Source organism: Phyllostomus discolor, chromosome 2, assembly GCF_004126475.2.
Source record: "Phyllostomus discolor isolate MPI-MPIP mPhyDis1 chromosome 2, mPhyDis1.pri.v3, whole genome shotgun sequence".
NCBI classification, from domain to species: domain Eukaryota; kingdom Metazoa; phylum Chordata; class Mammalia; order Chiroptera; family Phyllostomidae; genus Phyllostomus; species Phyllostomus discolor.
Window position 1 is genome coordinate 217,020,592 of NC_040904.2, and position 14,020 is coordinate 217,034,611.

At 56.8% G+C, this 14,020-nt stretch overlaps 1 protein-coding gene across 8 annotated transcripts in view; it reads left to right on the top strand.

Moving 5' to 3' along the window:
* Nucleotides 1–14,020, top strand: part of PPP6R2 (protein phosphatase 6 regulatory subunit 2) — an 80,048-nt gene that overhangs the window by 24,726 nt on the left and 41,302 nt on the right. For 6 of the 8 annotated variants that reach the window (XM_036019798.1, XM_036019793.1, XM_036019796.1 and 3 more), the window contains 2 exons: nt 2,460–2,702; nt 6,990–7,176. In XM_036019798.1, coding sequence (XP_035875691.1) covers nt 2,460–2,702; nt 6,990–7,176 — 430 coding nt within the window. Of the gene's footprint in view, nt 1–2,459; nt 2,703–6,989; nt 7,177–14,020 lie in introns of those variants that run through there. The other 2 variants (XM_036019799.1, XM_036019800.1) reach the window with 2 other exon arrangements.

Consider the following 14,020-nt stretch of genomic DNA (forward strand, 5'->3'; position numbering starts at 1 on the left):
AAAGGTTGCTGGTTGGATTCCCAGTCAAGGCACATGCCTGGGTGCAGGCCAGGTCCCCAGCTGGGGGCACTCGAGAGGCAACCATTCAGTGTATCTCTCACACATCGATGTTTCTCTCCCTCTTCCCACGTCTCTAAAAATAAATGAATAAAATCTTTATTTAAAAAACAATGAAATTAATAAGCTTTAGTTGCAGTGATGAAGAAAAAGGAGAAGGACAGGCATTACTAATACAAAACAGTGAAAGGTGTGTTGCTGTAGGAACAGCTTGACATTAAAGGTTGCAAGGTCGTATGAAAAACCGCATTTGACGCATCCTTCAGCAGTGCCCGTTACCAGGAGGGGGGCGAGTCGAGACAGCAAATACCTGTTAAGAAGTGGAACTCGTGATCTGAACCATCACCAGAGAAAACCTTAGACCCTGGAGAAATCTGTCACACGTCTGAGGAGGAAGTGGCTCCAGCCCAGTGTGGACTCCCACATGGAGGAAGGGGCCGCCCCCAGCATATTGCGGCGGGGCACGCTCGCCTGCACCCGGGGGTGTGGGGGTGGCTTGGCGAGAGCAGGCTGGGCAGAAAAGGGGCGTCTGCAGGCCGTGTCTGTCCTCCTGACCTTTCAAACGGCTCTAGTCCGTGTCCTTGTGTGTAAAATGGTGTGTCTATACTCAGCACACGCTTCTTGCTTTTTAAAGTCCACTCTGACCATTTCTGTCTGTCACTGGAATTATCAGTCCACACGCACTTTCCGGTGTGATTGAATTCGTCCTCTGAGTGCGGGAAGCCCGTGCAGGCACGGCAGCTCCGTCTGGCGGGAGGTGGGGTTCTGTCAGAGGAGGGAGGGCTTGTTGGAGCGCAAGAGCAAGTGCAGGGTGACGAGGCGGGAGGGGGGCACTGTGTCCTTGTGGCCAGGGTGGGCGCAGCAGTGGGGGTCAGGGGTGGCCAGGGCCTGGCGGCCCCTCTAAAGCAGCCTGGTGCATGGAGGGCGTCGGGCCCCGGCAGGTTTGAAGTGAGATGGGAGGAGTGTGGAGATGTTGGCGGCTTGGAGAAGGGAACCTGTGCCTCAGGGACAAGAGGCTGCCGGAGGGACGGCGGGACAGTGGAGCCTGTCGTGTGGGCAAGCGGGGCTCACTCACATCACGCGGGTGGCTTTACTGCTCTAAATCCGACATGGAGAATCTGTCCACTATTATCATGACTTCGCAAATGGTGATTCTTGTAACAGTGCCAAGATTTGTAGTCTCCAAGCACAGGTTTCCTTTGTGGGAGACTGAGGCTGTATGTTTTCCATTTCGTGTCGAACAGGGACTGGGCCACCGCCTGGCAGGTGAGGCTCCCTCTGCACCATCCTGGCAGGGACAGCGGGAGCCTGGACTGGCGTGTGGGACACAGGAAGGGCTGGGTTGGTAGATGGTCCCGGGGCCCAGTGGTGTGTGAGGGACATGGTGGTTTCAAGGACGACCCTGGGTTATTCAGCAGGGCGAGAACCGTGAAAGGAGCGGCTGGAGGGTAGGGCTGGCGGAGGAGCTGAGGGTCCAGCGAAACAAGCTGACGTGAGTGTGACTTGCTGAGCTTGCGTTCTGTGAGGTGTTCTGGGTTCTTGTAGGAAACGGTTAGCCAGGTGTGGCCGCGAGTGGAGAGGCAGGAGAGTCTCGGGGAAACAAGGGTGCTGCACTCACAGGTCCTGGAGGAGGCCCAGTCCTCATGTGGGGTGGGGGGGCATGGGGGGAAGCCCCAGGAGTGTCTGGGGCAGAGGACTGATGTTGGAGTGCGTAGGCACAGCCCTCATGGGGTCCCGCGGAGAAGGAGGCAGGGCCTGTGCGCAGGGCAGCCTGGCTAGCAGGTGCACTTCCAGCAGGCGCTACGCCACAGGGCGGTCCCTCACGGCCTGGCCCGGCCCTGGGGTGAGGGCAGGGGTATTGCCTGGAGGGTGGGGAAGGGGTGGGCATAGGGGAGGAGCCACTCTGGATGGACGTGTACAGAGGGTCACAGGCTGCTGCTGGGCCCTTTGCTGTCTCTAAGAATGGACCAGCCCCTGGAGGGGCTGTCTATCCCCAACCAGAAAGGAGTTCTGAGCTGCCAGAGCATCATGTACAGAGAATCAAAAGTGTACACGATACAGACACCTGGGCAGATGTGTCCAGTGCTCTCTCAGGAGGGGCCAGATGCTGGGGACAGGGCTTGTGAGTCATTGCCTTTCTTGGGGTGGAGGGGCATCCAGGTCGGACATGAGGGAGACACACCTCCTAAGGGAGCCAGGGAGCGAGAGTGCCCCGGGGGCCAAAGGAGAGCACGGAAGGCGGGCCAGCCAGCAGGGAGCCAGGGCCGGGACGTCCCTGCTGACCTGGGCGCCTGACCCAGACAGGTGTGGGCCTCCTCCAGCGCAGGCCGTGCTGGGGACAGGCTTCCTGGGCTTCGGGGCAGAGCTGCTGGGAGGAGTGACCCTCCTGGGCTTGCTTGCAGCTCGGTGGCCGTCACCATGTTCTGGAAGTTCGACCTGAACACCACATCGCACGTCGACAAGCTGCTGGATAAGGAGGACGTGACGCTGCGGGAGCTGATGGACGAGGATGACATTTTGCAGGAGTGCAAAGCTCAGAACCGGAAGCTGCTGGACTTCCTGTGCCAGCCTCAGTGCATGGAGGAGCTGGTGAGCCTCGTCACCCAGGAGCCGCCCCTGGACATGGAGGAGAAGGTCCGCTTCAAGTACGTGCCGGGCAGGGCCGGAGGGAGGCAGCGGCGGGTGGGGGGTATGTGTTTCTGATGGAGAAGCCGTGCACCACTCCTGTGGGCGGGGGTGACTTTTCAGTCTGGGTCGTGGTAAGTCATACGGCGTGTTGGACTCTTTGGAGGGAAAATATGTTGGAAGACGAAGACAGACCGCACGGCGGAGCTGCAGGTAGAGTTGCAGCATTCGCCTGACAGACGGACGGATGGGGCTGCACCTCCCACAGGAGGTGGGCCCCGCCTGGTGAGACACCACCTGGGAGGGACTGTGGGGAATGCTTCACTCTGGGGCCCTGGGCTCATGGAACCGTGTCAGGTTGTCAGTGACCAAAACGTCCCACTCAGCAGCTGACCCGTCTGCCACAAGAAGACGGAAGGGCGGGGTGCTGTGGCAGGGGCTTGGGATGAGGGCAGAGGGTATGAGGACGGGGACCTTGGGTGACAGGAAGGACAGAGTGGACCCAGCCTCCGGCTCTAAGGGTGCCCCCTGGGGCCTGCGTAGGCGTGTCAGGACAGACAGGCATCTGGACAGCAGGTGCTGGGAGGTCTTAGAACAGGGTCAGCAAACCAAGGCCTGCAGGTCACATCCTGTTTTGTGTGGCTTGCAAGCTAAGAACGGGTCTCTGTTTTTAAATGGTTGTTACAAGTGAAAATGACACCGAATTTGCATTTCATTGTTCACAAATAACGTCTCTCTGTTGGAACGTTAGCACACCAAAGCCTGTGCTGTGACCAGAGATCACCTCCAGCCCTCACCTCTGCCCTTCCCACCGAGTGTGCTGGACTGAGTGTGCTGGACCGTGCAGTCAGGCCAGTGGGATGTGCCTGGGCTGGGACCGTCGACCCTTTGGAAGGCAGGGGACTGCTCTGTGGAGGGGTCAGGGCTGAGGTCACGTAGAGGCCGCTGTGTGTGGGATGCTCCTGGTCAGTGCATGTGGCCTCCGCACCACCATTCACAGCTGCCGTCCCTTTCACCCTCTCCCTCCCCGGTGCATCCTGTTGGGTGTCTAGAGGGCATCGGCGACGGGTCTGACAGGAAGAGCGGGGAATTGGGCAGAGGGTCCCGGGGCAGTGTCAGCGAGCCAGGAGCGTTTTCTCGTCTGAGTGTCCGGGAGAGACGAGCCCCAGGTGCCCAGCTGGGCAGACCGAGCAGGAGAAGCTGTTGGCTCTGGTGGAGGGAACCGCGGAGGTCAGCACCTGTGCCCGAGCACGGAGGCCAGCTCGGCAGTAGACGCTCTGGACCCGTGCACACTAAGGCACGCTCTGGACGTTAGGGCTTCTCACTCCTTGTGCTCGGTGCCCCACGGCCTTCCAGGCTGTGGGTCCGTGGCCGTCAGCCCAGGGAACTTCTTGCGTTCTCTCCTGGGTCCCCCCGCGCCCCCCAGTTCTCCCTCTGTTTTCCCTGGGACGCCACACGGGTGTCAGATCCCCCGAATGCATGCGTCGTCTTATTCCTGCCCCGAACGTCTTCCCTTTGCCTTTTTGTCTTACATCTGAGAGGTTTCTTCCGATTTTATCTTCTGTCCTTTGTTGATTTAAAAAACGCTCTGCTATCTTTTTTGATTCCTAAGAGGCCTGTCTTATTCTCAGACGTTTTAAACACAAGCCCCCAGTCCTCGTCTGTGGCTGCTCTCGGTGTGCAGCTTTTGGGCAGTTCCCTCCTGCCTGCGCCCTCCCTCTCTGTCCCGTGCACCGCGTTCTCCGGTGGTGGTTCGGTCAGCCCTGGGCTCCTGGTGGGAGAGGCACTAAGGCCTGTGCGGTTTGGGGTCTGCGTGGGGCTTGCTCACCGTGCTTCCCTGGGCGACAGGTGCTGGCCACTTGGTTAGGTGACAGCTGGTTGACTTTTGTCTCTGCCCCATCAGTTTCTCCAGCAGAGAACCCTTCCAGCTCCCACCTGTGGCAGGCCAGCCCGGCAGCATCTTCACCTTCAGTGGGTGTTGTCTGGGCCGGGCCCTGCGTCTGGACGGGGTCACACCGCCCCTCAGCTGTGCCTGGCGGCCGTGAGCTGGGAGCTGCTCTGGTGCACTTCTTCCCAGGGACCCCGGAGCCCCTGAGTCCTGCTCCTGGGCCAGCACGCTCCCGGGGGTGGGGGGGAGCATCCTGCTCCCCAGAGCTTCCAGGGGGCCCCGCCTCCACCCAGGCCTCGCGTCGTTTGGCTGTCGCTCTCCCTGGGACTTCCCCGGGTTTGCGGTGTCCTCGCCGGGCCACCACTTTCCGTCCTCCAGGCGTCGCACAGCATCGTGTCCCCTCCTCGGCTTTTTTCTCGGCATCGTTGGAGTCACTCCGAGAGGGACCGGTGACAGAGCCGTGGGCGTGGTCTGCCCTAGCTGGAATTCCTCCTCTGTGTGTGAATTTTATCAACTAGTAAAGCGATCCCCTTTTTTGACAAATGATGTAAAAGTTCTGATAAAATCAATCACAGTCCCTCTACCTCGCTGCAGCCCGAGTGGGCCAGGGCAGCGTGCACACGTGGGCCCGTGCGTGAGGGCAGGCCTGGGCCTCCCTGTCGGCGCTGCAGGGCTCCCCGGGGGGAGTGGCCGTGCTCCCCTCCAGCCGACTCTGCCTGCGCCCGGTGCGGCTTCTCCCGCTTGGAGGCCGGTGGACGCCTCTCTGCCGGCCGACGTGGCGCTCTGCTCCAGCTGCGGTGCTGCTGCCCTGGCCCTCCCGCCCTGCACTGGAGCACGCGCTCTGTGGCCTCCTGCTCCTGGCAGCCACGTGCTCTCCGCCGTGCTGGTTGTCACCGTTCACCACACGGTAGTGCCGAGCCACCTTGTCTGGTCCTTGTCCCAGTCCCCCGAGGTGGGCACTGGGCACCCCTCTCTGGGACTGGCCACACCTCTGTCTGGGCCCCTCTTAAGCCGGGGCCTGCCTGTTAACCGCCCCCCTCCCGTGAACCTGCAGGGCCCTCACTCCGGCGACGCACGCAACCCTGTCTCTCTGAGCCCCGTGAGGCACTGTCTCTGGACTAGTGAGGACACTGCCCACAGCCACATGGGGTCATTCCCTGCCCTCCCCATGCTTCGGCAGCTGTTTCCTGCAGGGTCTCAGACCAGGCCGCTCCAGCGGGTCCACAGCCACCACGGGGCTAGGCCTGTGTCAGGCCTATGTGGGTGGCTACCAGGCAGGAGGATTGCAGTGGCTAACCTTGATGCTGCTCAGCTCACCTTGACATTCCTTGGCTTCACACACGGCCTGAAGGGAGCTGGGTGCCCACACCTCCATGTTCAGAGGAGGAAGCCCAGGCATAGAGAGGTCAGGCCATGTGCCTACGGCTGCTCAGCTTGTCCCTTGTCACGCCAGATGTGTGCCAGCCAGCCCACAGGGCACTCACCCCCGGGTCCCTGTCTGCTCTGGGCATGGCTGCCTCCCTGTGCTCCCAGGTGTCCCCCCAGACACAGCACTGGGCGCTATGACTGGCACTGTGGCCGCGGGCTCTGACCTGGACGAGGCGGGGTATTCAGTAGGCGGCCTCTCCCCGGGCACAGCAGCGAACCCACGTGTGTCGTACGGAAGGCAGGGAGCCAGTGGGGGCATGGGGTCACTTGCAGTGGGAGGAGGATGATTGTGTATCTGGTCATAGGGCATCGCTTACAGATGTTGGTGTCACTCGGTGGTAATTTGCCTGCACAACACCCCTCACCAGTACTGCATGGTAAGCTTCCATCTAGGGACAGACTGGGCCTGTGATCTGTTGCCCAAGGATATGTTCGCTGACTTTAGCGGTGGCGGGGGGGGGGGGGGGGACAAAGAGAAGCATTGATGCGGGAGAGGAACATGAACCCGCTCCCCTCCCCGCACCCACATGTCCCGACCAGGGATAGAACCCGCAACCCAGGCACATGCCCCAACCAGGAACCAAAGTAGCTGCCCCTCGGTGTACAGGGTGACGCTCTGACAAGCTGAGCCGCCTGGCCCAGGCTGGGCCTGTGCTTTTCAATACGTGGGGATAGGGAGGGCGTGGGGAAGAGGGAGGGCAGACATGACGGGGACCCAGGCTCAGTGACTGGAGGTGACAGGTGGTGAGAGACCTAGCAGGCCCGGAGGGAGTGCAGGGCGAGAAGGGCCAGGAGGTCGTGGGTTAGAAGTGCTGGCCCGGTGGTCAGAAATGCCAGCCGGCCACAGGCTCAGAGCGCTTCCGTGCTGCTCCGCGGCCCGCCGGGGACTGCTCTCACCAGGGGTCTGCTGCCGTGGCGGCGGGTGGTCGGAGCGGCTCCCCGGGGCTGGAGAGGTCGCGTCTCACTGCCGGGTGCTGGCTCTGCCCTCCAGGTACCCGAACACGGCCTGCGAGCTGCTGACGTGCGACGTGCCGCAGATCAACGACCGTCTGGGGGACGACGAGGCTCTGCTGGACCTGCTCTACGACTTCCTGGGCCGGGAGCCACCGCTCAACCCCCTGCTCGCCAGCTTTTTCAGCAAGACCATCGGCAATCTCATTGCAAGGAAGACGGAGCAGGTACAGGGGTCTGCGGGCCGGCCTGGCAGCGCCACGCAGCTCGCCGGCAGCTGCCTCGGTGTGGCCGGGTCTGCGGGCCGTGGGACCTTGCTCCCAGCCGTGTCGTGGGACTCGGTGGGGCAGTGCGGGCTGCTGTCATGTGAGCTGGAATTCGAGCAAGAAAGTGGCTTCCCTGGAGGTATTTCTGCTGCCGACCCCGGACACGCGCACTTCCTGCCGTCCCCAGGAACTGGGCAGGACCCAGGCTGGGGTGGCCCGTCCCGTCGCCAGCCAGTCCAGGGACCAGCCCGGGTCGTGGCAGGGTTGCCGCACGTCCACCCTGTAAGGTCTTTTGTCCCTCTGTGTGGACGGCGGTGTCTTTGTCCAGGGCACTTACTGTTTCGAGGCGAGTAGGAGAAAACTTCTGTGAATGCAGTGGGTGGCTTTGTTCCACCCCGCTAACCGTGGTCTTCCTGGAGTCTGTGTTGCTTCGGCATCACCTCCTGTCTGGCACGTGCTCACGGCTGTCCAGCCTAGGCGCCCCGCATGGGGCGCGGGCGAGAGCCGGCAGTGGTGCCTGGCCTGGCTCCAGCCCAGGGCCGGTCTTCTGTCTTGTGCCCCCCTGCCCACCACACAGTTCCCAGCGAGCGTGTCATCCCTGTAGCTGTGTCAGTGTGCGTCTCTGAAAGAGGAGGGTGTTTTTCCCTTAAATACGACTGTGTAGACTAGGAGGAGACCAGACTGTGTTAATGAGCAGATTACATGGTCGTACCCCAAAAACATCAGCCATAGGTGTTTGGTGTCACCCGGTACCCAGGCAGGGGGCTGCCAACGTGCGGAAACTGTCGGCCTGTCGTGGCTCTCCAGTGGACTGTCCCCTCTCCTGCGGCCGTGAGCCCTAGCTTTGCCAGGACCTGAGAGCTGTGGGTCACCGCAGACGTTTTCTGCAAACTGGCGCGGTGTGAAGGGAGAGTGGTGGCGGTGAGCCGCAGTCCCAGGAGTGACAGTGCCCCCGGGGTGGGGCCGCCGCCAGAGCCGAGGGCTGTCCTGGGCCCCGAGAGCATCTGGTCCAGCGCTCTGGCCCACGCCTGCACACGTGTGTCCATCGCAGGTGCGCCTCCGCAGCTTTCGGATGTCGTTCGGGTTTCCTGCCGCTTGTAGCACTTCCTTTGCCCGGTAACATGGACTGCACCCTTAACATACGTGTTCTCTGCCAACGGGTGTGATACATTTGTGTGAAATTCGAGCAAGGCAGAAATCCAGGAGACAGCCTCCTGTAATACTTGGGAGGCCACCAGGTCCCCGCAGCGCCCCCTGGAGTTCAGTCAGTTTGCTGGAGCATCTCATAGAACTCAGCCCACTTGCTGGGCCACAGATGTATTAAAAAGGCTTTAAAGGGTTTGAATCGGCAGCCAGTTGCAGAGGTGTGGTGCAAGGTCCCTGAAGAGGGAGCTTGGGGTCTGGCCCAGTTGTGCCCGGGGGTGCTCCCAAACGAGGGCCGACGTGTCCTGGGGGTGGGAGGTTTATGGGGGCTGCATTGCACAGCTGCGAGTGACCGAGTCGTGAGCCTTTGGTGGCTGAGGCAGCCTCCAGCCCCCCTTCCCGCTCCGGGAGTTGGGACGGGTGGGCTGGAAGCGTAGCTCTCTAACCAGTGGTTGGTCCCTGCTGGTAACCAGCCCCCACCCTTGGGCGGGGTCCCCAGGTCACCTCATTAGCATAACGAGATACTCTTATTGCTCTCCACACTTGGGAAATTCCAAGGGTTTTAGGATCTGTGAGCCAGAAACTAGAAGGAGGGATAAATAAGTACTTCTTACAAATCGTGCTGCCACAACCAGAGTGATTATTCCCCCCGTTTGCACAAGAGAGGTGGTCGTCAGTGGGAGGGCCTATGGTGTCTTCTGGACACCTCATTGCAGAGTGTTTCGAACCCAAGTCCGAGACTGGCGTGTGGAGCCCCGTGTCCCTGTCACACAGCTGACACGCATCTGTTCGTGGGCAGTCCGGTTTCTTCCGTGCCCTTATTTCCAGCCCCTGTCCCAGGCGCCGTCCCACTTTGTATGCAAGCATGTCAGCACGCAAGCATGTCAGCACTCGTGTGTGCAGGGGAAGGGCTCCACGGCCTGGGTCAGGGCTCCTGTCCTCTGCCGTGCAGTGCGGGGGCACCACGGTCAGTTCGGCCGCCCGCCCCCTGAGTAGCCTCGTCTGGGTCACACCGTCTCCGTGTGTCATGGTCAGGCTGCCATGAGCACCGTGCCCAGTCTCGTGTGTGGGTTGTTCCGTCAGAGGGGGCTTCAGAGGTGGTCACGGGTTTTGTCTGCTGTGTGACTCCGTCTTCAGTTGGCGTATTTAGGCCATTTACGTTTAATGTGATTATCAATATGTTAGGGCTCACAGCTCCTATTGTACGTGTAGTTTTTCTGTTTATCCCCACTGCTTTTCATTTCTCTGCTTCTTTCTTCTGCCTCCTGTGAGTCACCGGACCATTTAAATGTCTTTGTTCTGACTTGTCTGCAGTGTTGGCGAGCAGCCTCCGTGAGTTCTGCGTGGCCACCGATGATGCGTTCCTGACTCGGACGCACGTGTGGTCTTGCAGGGGCGACGCGAAAGCAGCTGGGCCGCAGCGGAGGACAGTGGTTCCTGTCTCTCCGCGTGCCCACCCGCCTGTCACGCTGTCGGTCTCCTTACCTCAGCCCTGCTGGTGGGCTTCTGTGGTCCCGCGTGCTGGCTTCAGTTTGCATCCCCCTGGTGACCACTGAGGACGAGTAGCTTTTCTCACAGTAACGAGCCTTTGGGTATTTTCCTTTGTGAAGTCTGTTGTCCATTTTCTGTTAGGCTGTCTCTTCTCGTTTTGGTTTGTAGGAATTCTCTATGTTTTGTGGATACAACTGTTAAGTTGATTTTCATGTTGCAAACATCTTTCCCACTGTAGCTTGCCTTTCTTATTTTCTTTACTCTCTCAGTGAGCAGAGGTTCTGATTTTCATGTAGTCCAACTCAGAAATCTTTTTACTCGTGGTTGGTGGGTTTGTTGTTGTTCTGTTAAGAAACCATGCCCTGGCTTGTGTGGTCCAGTGGGTTGGATGTTGGCCTGCCGACCGGAAGGTCTCTGGTCCGGTGCCCAGTCGGGGTGCGTGCCTGGGCTGCAGGCTGGGGGCATGTGAGAGGCAATCAATGGATGTATCTCTCACACATTGATGTTTCTCTCCCTCTCTTCTCTCTCCCTTTCCCCCTCCCTAAAATTAAATAAATGAAGTCTTAAAAAAAAGAAAGAAACCTTTGTCTACCTCAAAGTCATGAAGATATTTTTCTGTATTAACTTTTAGGGCAGGGGTGTCAAACTCATTTTCACGGGGGGGGGTGTACATCAGCCTCTTGGTTGCCTTCAAAGGGCCAAAATAATTTTAGGGCTGTATAAATGTAACTACTCTTAACTGTTAAGGAGTTAAATTACATTCGGTCCTTTGAAGGCAACCTCAAGGCTGATGAGGCCCCGGTGAAAATGAGTTTGACACCCCATTTTAGAAACTTCATTATTTTACCTTTCATACTTTCATCTGTAATCCACCTGGAATTGGTTCTTGTAAATGACATATGGTTGAAGTATTTTTTAAAAATACACATATCCAGCCCCAGCTGGTGTGGCTCATTGGATTGAGGGCTGACCTGTGAACCAAAGGGTCACTGGTTTGATTCCCCGTCAGGGCATATACCTGGGTTGCAGACCAGGTCCCCAGTAGGGGGCGCACGAGAGGCAGCCACGCAGTGATGTTTCTCTCCCTCTCTTTCTCCCTTCTTTTTCCTCTCTAAAAATAAATAAAATCTAAAATAAAAAAAAAAAATGCATGTCTGGTGGACCCAGCACCCTTTACTGATAAGGCCTTTCTTTCTCAGTTGCTTTACGGTGCCCCCTTGTGGTAGCCTGTGTCTGTGTCCACTTCTGACCCTCCCCCGCCTGCTGTTTGGGCTGGAGCTGCTGTGTCTTGACGGGTTTTGATACCCGACAGAGCTAGTCCGGTCACTTTTTTTTCTTCAAGATTGTTTTTACTGTTTTTTGCCTTTTGCATTAGTTTAGAAATAGCAGATTTTAGGATGTTTGTCAATTTCCACATTCTTCCCTGCCCCTCTCCAAAAACAAACAAAAAGCAAAACAGCCTACTGGTATTTGGATAAGGCTTGTATTGGCTATAGGTTAAGATTGACAAATTATGGTCCATAGGCCAAAACCAGCCTGTCACTTGTTTTTTGGTAAGTGAAGTTGTACCGAAAGACAGCCACTCCCGCTCGCTTGCATCTCGTCGGTGTCTGCTTCTGCGTCCCCAGGACCGGGACCGAGCGGTGCGGGCCCTCCCCTCCGGCCTCCCGCAGGGACGCGTCACACCTCCTGCAGCCGGCCCCCAGGCGTTCTCTTAGGGGGTTGACACGTCCACGTTTTTCTAGATGGCATCTTTTCCACTAAGATGTGCAAGATATCTGCAGATGCACATGCGGTCGTATGAACAGGAAGAGACCCTTGGAGCACTCTGCCCTGGCTCCTTCCACGGTGACACTCCCTAGCACCAGCGGAACATCGAACCAGGATGTCGACGTGCACGCACTTCACCGATGTGACTCGGGTCTCTCTGGTGTTCCGCGTAGTCGCCGTGTGTGCGTTAAATTCTGTGCATGGCGTTACCTGTGCCGGTGGGTGTCTCCACTGTTGCGCTGACCCGGCCGGGCCGGGCCGCACTTCCCTGCGCCGGCAGCGCCGTGTCCTGTGCTCTGTCTGGGCCGACTGCAGTTTCAGGCAGTTGCCAGTGAAGCTGCCGTTCTGATCGTCTGCCTTTATACTCTTTATGTACAGAACGTATCATCTGCGATTAATGGCAGTTTTGTTTTGCCCTTTATAATTCTTAGACCTTTTAGACCCCTTGTCTCTTTTTCTTGGCTTACTGCATTGGCTGGAACCTTTAGTACAATGTCGAATGAGGTGGAGAAAGTGGGTTTCCTTGTTTTATTTATTATTATTTTTTAAAGATCTTATTTATATATTTTTTTTCAAAAGATTATTTATTTTTAGAGAGGGAAGGGAGGGAGAAAAAGAGAGAGGGAGAGAGAGAAATATCAATGTGCAGTTGCTGGGGGCCGTGGCTTGCAACCCAGGCATGTGCCCTGACTGGGAATCGAACCTGCGACCCTTTGGTTCCCAGCCCACGCTCAATCCACTGAGTTACGCCAGCCAGGGCAAGATCTTATTTATATATTTTTAGACAGAGGGGAAGGGAGGGACAAAGAGAGGGGGAGAAACATCAGTGTGTGGGTGCCTGTCGTGTGCCCCCTGCTGGGACCTGGCCCACAACCCAGGCATCTGCCCTGACTGGGATTTGAACTGGTGACCCTTTGGTTCGCAGGCTGGTGCTCAGTCCACTGAGAGCCACACCAGCCAGGGCCTCCATGTTTTATTGTCTTGGAGGAAGTGCTTTTCACATTTTACAGTTAAGTATGATGCTTATGGGGTTTTTGTATTTTTTTAAATCAGATTAAGGGAATTTTCTTTATTTCTAGTCTTTTTAGTTTACAACTTGAATGGTTGTTAAAATGTATTGAATTTTTTCCCTGGTCAGCATGGCTCAGTTGGTTGGGTGTCATCCTGCAAACATACATAAAGGTCGCTGGTTCAATTCCCAGTCAGGGCACATATCTGGGTTGTGGACCTGGTCCCTGGTCAGGACCCGTGTGAGAGGTAACTGATGTTTTCCTCTTTCTCTTTCTCCTCTCTTCCCCTTTCTTTAAGAATAAATAATAAATAACATTTCTTTAATTTATTGAATTTTTTTACTTTATGTATTTACTTGATCATACGGTTTTTTCCCCTCTATTCTGTAAATAGGTACATTTCACTGAATGGTTTTTAATGTTAAAACAACCTTGATTTCTTAGAATATAGCCAACTTGATTGTGATATGCTTTCTTTCTGTCTTTTTTCTTTTTTAAAGGTTTTATTTATTTTCAGAGAGAAACATCAACTGTGGTTGCCTCTCCCTCGCCTCCTACTGGGGACCTGGCTCACAACACGGGCCTGTGCCCTGACTGGGAGTTGAACCAGAGATTGGTTCCCAGCCCGGTGCCCAACCCACAGAGCCACACCAGCCAGGGCTGCTTTTTTCCATAGCATTGCATTTTTTCACCTGTGGTCATCAGTGAGATTGGCTTATAATTTCCCTTTCTTACAATGCCCTAATCAGGTTTTTAGGTTGAAGGTCTTATGTTGGTATGCAGTGACGTGGGGCATATTCTCATGTTTTGTGTCTCTGGAAGACTGTGTGCAAGTGTGGGGTGCTTCCTGTCTCAGGGTTTGGTAGAGTTCACGAAGGCCACTGGAGCCTGGAGTTTTCTTACGGAAAGCAGATTTTGTGTCTTTTGGTACTCCAGAGCTGTTCAGGTTTTTTATTTCTTCCTCTCAGTTTAGATACATGTATTTTTCAAGGAAACTTTATTTTTCTGAGTGGGTATAAATTGGCATAAAGTCCCTAATAACCTTGCATAATAGCTTTTGTATCTGTAGGATTTGTAGTGATGTCCCTTGTTTTATTCCTAATAATCTTTCCCTCATTTTAAACAACCCTCCTCCCACCTCTTTTCCTTTTTACCTTTCTCCCTCTTTCTCCTTCTCCTTCTCCTCCTCCTCCTCCCCTCCCTCCTGGCTCCGTGTGAGTGTGGCTGACACCCCCCAGCTGGTGGTTCTTCTCCCTGACCCCACCGTTCCCAACGGGGTCCTGGGTCCGCCCGGTGCGGTGGCCTGGACATGCAGGTGCTCCGTCTTTGGCTGGGCGGAGTGCAGCTGCAGGTGCAGACGCGCAGCCCAGGTGGACCCGCCCGGCTGCCGC